Genomic DNA, 6100 nt, shown 5'->3' on the forward strand with positions numbered 1-6100 from the left:
TATTTTATCTTTTCAACTCTATTTTTTTTTCAATTTGTATGACATATTCTCATTTAAATATTATAATGTCCAGTTATTTGAAAATTTTACCAAAAAAAATATTGAGAAAGTTTTAATCTCATTTTTACCCGATTGTTGCTATTGTGTGTTTCAGAAAAGCATATTTACTAGATGGTTATATATGAAAAAAAAATGTTAATATATGTATAAGATATGATTTACATTCTACTTCAACAAATATGTTTAAGACAATTCAGTCATTATCAACGTACAATTTTGTTTTGACATCCACTCATGCACAATTCAGTCATTATCAATGTTTGTATTTTATACCAATATTGACTGCTCACTAAATTAATATGTTCATCCTTATGTTGGTATGTTATGTAAAATTTGAACTTTAAGTATTACTGTAAAATGCCTTAAATATTATAAGATAATATTTATACAGTTGATCGTAAAATTCTTAATTATTTCAAAATTGCATATATTCATTTAGTCTTATTTACAATTATTTTTGGATACACCAGAATCCAGATCAGCTGTGTAGTTTTTCTCTATGATGTTAGTTCATTACGAAATTACAAATCCACTAAAATTTTATACTTGAAACATCTTATTAAAGGCACCATATTCTAGCAAAATTAGTATTTTAATTTTGGTGCCCAAATTTATAATAAATTAGTGGTTCTTTTCAAACATCGCAATAGAACAAATTAATTTTATCTTATTTGGCGATTATGTATCCTTTAATATATATTAGGTTTAACAGTAATTAAAAAGATTAAATATAAATTAAACCTTTTTATGTGTCATCATTTTCATTTCAAATATTTTATATAATTTTTATTTTTAATTGTATTTAAAATTTTGACGTCTTTTCCCCGCAAACTGCGGGGGTCTTTATCCTAGTTTTTTTAATAGCAAACTCAAGTTCCATTGGCATATATCTAAGCCGCCGGAATGGTGTAACCTAATAGATTCAAATCCAAATGATGACATACGGTTACAAATAAGAAACGAATCATAAGATTAATATAGTATGTTAATAAACTTGGTTCAAATAGTACTTACTTCCACATTTATAGCCAGATGGAATCTTCTTGCCACAAGAACGAGCAACGTAAATCAATTTGTCCATATCAAAATCGTTCGTAACATCCCTAGTAACGTAGCGACAACCACACGGTACATCTATAGGACGGATCAGAGCACAACAGGACCGAGACGGCGGCGGAGAATTTGGTCCGGCGTTGCTAACGTAACGTTGACACTCGTTCACCAGTCCCGACAGATTAGCTCCACAGAGCTGAGCTTTCGCCATGTTGACATTGTCGGAACCGATCATGAAGAAAGCTATTGCTACAACCATTACAGTTATCACCAGTGGCGGAGCCATACATTTTTTGTACTGGGGTCAAAAAAAAATCAAAAGCATAATGTATAAATGACCAAAAAAAAATTACAAATGTATTACTCCAAAAAAAACTAGAAATATATTCGACACTCACTCATAGCTTAAAATTTTTTTTTTTAAGTTTGTTTATTTTTAATGTTTCTATATTAAACTAACATTAACAATGTTTAAAATTACAAAATATGTTTAGTGATTTACTAAAGTTTTGTAATTATAGAAAAATAAGATTAAAACTAATATAAATCCAAAGTTTTAAAAATAAAAATATATTAGTTGTAATTAAATTTTGTCTTTAATGTTTTGTAATTATTTTTCTGGGGTCAAATTTATTTTTTTAATGGGGTCAATAAAAAAATTATACAAATTTTATCTAAAATTTTTTTGTACAAAAAAGAAGTGGGGTCAGCTGACCCCCCACCCACTAAGCTGCCTCCGCCCCTGGTTATCACTCCACTTCCCATCATTTCTTATTTCAACGGTTTGTAATGAAATCTATGGTGTGATTGTTTTGGTCTGGCGATAGATTTGTTTATATAGCACAAGGCGTTAATGCCATAGTTTTTTTAGTAACATCTTTTTGGTTAGCAGTGGAGAGCACAAGAGTAGGGAGTGCTCTATTTTAAGGGTTGGCACCATATTCCACCCTATACTAATGTCTTTCCTCCTATTTCACCCCAGACCTCTCTATTTTATATCTCAAAAAGTTTGGCTTCTTTACCAAACTATACAAACTTTTTTTTAATTTAAAAACATCAAATTTAATTAATCTAGTTATTAGCGTTTATTAAACCACTTTAGCTGTAGGTGTGCAATAGGTGATAAATGTAAGTGGAGGATATACTGCTCTTATGACACTCCTGAACAAGTGCTTTCTCTTCTCCATCTTTGATATGTACTCTTCTTCCATGTTCTTAAAATAGAAGATAGCTAAAGAAACACCAAACAACAGTATAAGATAACAAAGACGGTCCTCAGGTGACACCACTAATTGTTTTGTTATAGAACAAGATTATGCTGTCTGGTCCAGAGAAGGAATGACATCAATGGAAAACATAAGATAAATACATGGCCTTATGATAACCAATAAACCAATATATCACAAAGGAGACCGACAACAAATTACCACAAGAACCAGAAACTTATGTTCACAATCCATTCCTCACTAGCAATTGCTCTTAATCATCTGTTAAAAGGAAAAGTAAGTTAACACACTTAATCAGCTGCTCGAATCCGCAATTAACAATTATCACACACGGAACATTACCATATCTTTAGTGATTGCTGCTGGCGAAATTTTTCATACTGTCAAGGTGCAATATCTTCAGGAATTTCCTCTATCCAACCAAGGATTCACGAAAATATAATGAGACTTGTGTTTTTCACTTCCAATCAATTAGCATTATTGAAAAAATAAATCTTGATTAAGGCCCTATGTTTCCAAAGAAAATTAATAAGAGGCTAAACCAATTCACAGGACTATACTAAAGTTCAACTGGTATTAATCTTTGTATCATGCAGTCCATCTTAGTAGCTAACTAAATGTTTATCTCTGGACTATCCTGATTGATTCCAAATGAACCTTATCCCTAGAATTAACAGAGACTGCTGCACCGTCTCACCTCGAGGAGTGGACTGAAAACCACAGTTGGTGAGATGATTAGCAAGGGTCTCGCCTAAAGTCTTTTGCCAATCAGTTACACTTCTGGCTTCCGGTACAGGCCACACTATTGCTGTCTCGGTGGTGAGGTTAACACTAGCAGAAGCAACTTGCGGCTATATAGCATAGAAAAGTTTTAGCTTATCTGAATCAAAATAATCAGACAAGCATTTTCTACAGACCATAAAAACACGAGTTTGGTCTTATTAAAGGCTTACTTGGCTTTCCAGGATCTTCTTCACACTTGCTGAACAACCACCACATGTCATCCCCTTCAACTCAGTAGAACATTCGATGTAAAACATAACAGTTAAGTGAATTTGAAATCATCAATCATTAAGAGAAAGAGACAGTGAGAGAGAGAGAGTGAACATACTCCGACATTGAGAACAATGATGTCTGAAGACGGAACAGAGACGCCGCCATCACCTGCTCCAGCACCCAATTTCGACTTTGAATCACCACTATCCGATCCTCCCCCGCCTCCACCGCCGCTTCCGCCGCTATACCCGCCGAATCCAGCACCGCCGCCACTGAAGGACGGAGATGAGGTGGAAAAACATTGCAAACGGCGTCGGTTCACCGGCACAACAGCAGCTCCCAAGCCACCAAGACGGCGAGCGAGCAATAGAGGATGGACGTGTCTGGCGCCGGAATTGTGACTGTTAGAGATAGTGATGGGAGGCAATGAAGGACCAGTTGTTCCGGCCGTCGTTGTTGCCGAGACCATTGAGAAAGCGGCGAGTGTAGACTCCATGGAAGTGGTTCCCGAGATTCTCGTTATCTTTTTATTTACTCCACGTTCACGGGCCTGTCTTTGTTTTAGTTTACTTCTTCTAGATGAGTTGTGTCAGGTCTGAAACTTGTCTAACATACTCTTGTTTTCGTACCACTTGTTTTGGTTTGTCAAAGTATACAATGTAACCCTTGGATTTACACCCGAACCAACCAGCCAAACCTAACCAAATTTTTTGGTTTTCAGTTCAAAACCGGTTATGAGTTCGGTAAAGTTTTGAAAAAAATCAGTTTTTGATTTGGTTCGGTAATCGGTTGAATCCGGTTTTCCAAACAAAATTAAGCATTTTTTAAAATAACTTCGAACCGAAAACAACCAAACTAACCCAAAACCAAACTAAACTAACCGAAAAATAGAAACCTACCAAAATTAACTGATTATTTCCTGAAAATTTAACAAATTTAACCACAAAAAAATGGAACAATAGTTTTACAGGTCACAGGAACAAAGTTTGGAATCTCAGGTGCTCAACGTTTTCAACTAAACTATTAGTACATCTGTACATGAATGTTGAATGTTACAGAGGTGGTAAACTTGATGGTGTTACTGTCATCGTTTCAGTTGTGAATACTGTCTCTTATCTAATATGCATTTTCCTCGGCCACTGTAAATAAAGAGAGGTATTATATAATACTCATAACCATGTTGTTTTCTCTAGTTTGTGATGGAAACGATGGACAATGTGGAGAGTAAGGTGTCCAATACAAGCGGCTCTTGGTAAAATCATCCTGATTCAGATTCATGTGAGTATATCATAGCTCTGAGTGTTGATATGCTTTGAATCTGGATGTTACATCTAGGCGATGGATGTTACATCACGTACATCATACCGACTCGGTTGCATCAAGAGCGTTGCATCAAGTTATTATGGATGTTACATCTGATCGTGGGCTTAGGCCCATGAGTCCATAAAGTCTAGGGTTTTAGATACAAGATGCTACTATATATATCTTGTATTCAAAGTAACCTTAAACTTGCACTTTGTAAGCTCAATATCGCCTCCAATAATAAGATCTATCTTTCTCCGTGGACGTAACCCTAGGGGTGAACCACGTTAAATATTCGTGTCGTAGTTAGATCGCTTTTATTCATCTGTTTCCGCATCTGTTCCTTCTCACGTCCGTTACAACAAACTGGTATCAGAGCTCGGGGTTTGTGATCTGGTGAGAAGATGTCTGGAATAATCGCGAAGATTGACAAGTTTGATGGGAGAAATAGCTTTAGTCTTTAGCAGATCAAGATGCAGGCGTTGCTGAAGCAACAAGGCATCTTGGGACCATTGTCAGAGAAGAAATCTGAAGCAGCTGATTTGGAGGATCTGGAAGAGAAAGTGTTCTCAACAATTTTGTTGTGTCTAGCAAACGAGATTATCATTGAAGTGTCGGATGAGAAAACGGCTGCTAGTTTGTGGCAGAAGTTGGAGAGTTTGTACATGACAAAATCTCTGACGGATAAGCTACTTCTGAAGCAACGCCTCTTCGCCTTGCGTATGCAAGAAGGTATTGAGCTTCGCGACCATCTTGACAAGCTGAATTCGATATTACTGGAGCTGTGTAACATCGATGTTAAGGTGGAGGATGAAGACGCGGCACTAATCCTGTTGGTATCTCTGCCGAACTCCTTCGAGAACTTCGTGCAATCGTTCATTGTTGGAAAAGATACAGTGAAACTGGAAGAAGTTACGTCGGCGCTTCATAGTCGGGAATTATGCCATAAGGCATCCAGCTCAGGGACAGACAATCAAGCATCGGGGTTGTTTGTCAGTGGTGTGAAGGGACATCGGAACAGAAGGACTTCGAAAGATAGGAAGTCGTTTCCAAGACGTCCTAAAGCATCTGATATTTGCAACTATTGTAAAGAGAAGGGACATTGGAAGTCAGACTGTCCCAAGATGAAGGAGCAGCAGTTTGGGTCTGTTGCAGTAGCCGAGGATGAAACCAAGTCTGACGACGACATCGCTCTTGTTGTGCACGGACACACACACTCTTCTGATGTGTGGGTTCTTGATACGGGAGCATCCTACCATATGACACCGAGGAGAGAGTGGTTTTCAGAGTACACAGAGGTACTTGACAGCAAGATTATGATGGCAAACGACTTTGTCTGCAAGATTGTTGGGATCGGCTCAATCAAACTCAGGACACATGATGGTAGATTATGCACTTTGAACAAGGTTAGGCATGTTCCATCAATGACAAAAAATTTGATATCCGTGAGTCTTCTGGACAGA

General features: G+C 36.9%; 2 protein-coding genes across 3 annotated transcripts; both read right to left on the bottom strand.

Annotated features, from left to right (window-relative positions):
* Positions 1-950: 950 nt before the first annotated feature.
* On the bottom strand, positions 951-1399 carry LOC106334381. The gene is made up of 2 exons (XM_013772671.1): positions 1075-1399; positions 951-973 (listed from the first exon to the last, which is right to left on the bottom strand). The coding sequence occupies exons 1-2, from the start codon at positions 1397-1399 to the stop codon at positions 951-953; spliced, it is 348 nt and encodes a 115-aa protein (XP_013628125.1).
* A 969-nt stretch (positions 1400-2368) lies between these two features.
* Positions 2369-3963, bottom strand: LOC106331460 (copper-transporting ATPase PAA1, chloroplastic-like). 2 transcript variants are annotated; one of them, XM_013769820.1, is made up of 5 exons: positions 3451-3949; positions 3293-3346; positions 3037-3190; positions 2682-2751; positions 2369-2600 (listed from the first exon to the last, which is right to left on the bottom strand). In XM_013769820.1, exons 1-4 carry the CDS (start codon positions 3829-3831, stop codon positions 2723-2725), a joined length of 618 nt encoding a protein of 205 aa, XP_013625274.1. In that variant the 5' UTR covers positions 3832-3949; the 3' UTR covers positions 2369-2600; positions 2682-2722. The 2 variants fall into 2 exon arrangements, with proteins under 2 accessions (XP_013625274.1, XP_013625275.1); XM_013769821.1 differs by lacking the exon at positions 2682-2751 and having other exon boundaries at positions 3451-3963.
* Between the last annotated feature and the right edge of the window lie 2137 nt (positions 3964-6100).

Source organism: Brassica oleracea, chromosome C3 (assembly GCF_000695525.1).
Source record: "Brassica oleracea var. oleracea cultivar TO1000 chromosome C3, BOL, whole genome shotgun sequence".
NCBI classification, from domain to species: Eukaryota; Viridiplantae; Streptophyta; class Magnoliopsida; order Brassicales; family Brassicaceae; genus Brassica; species Brassica oleracea.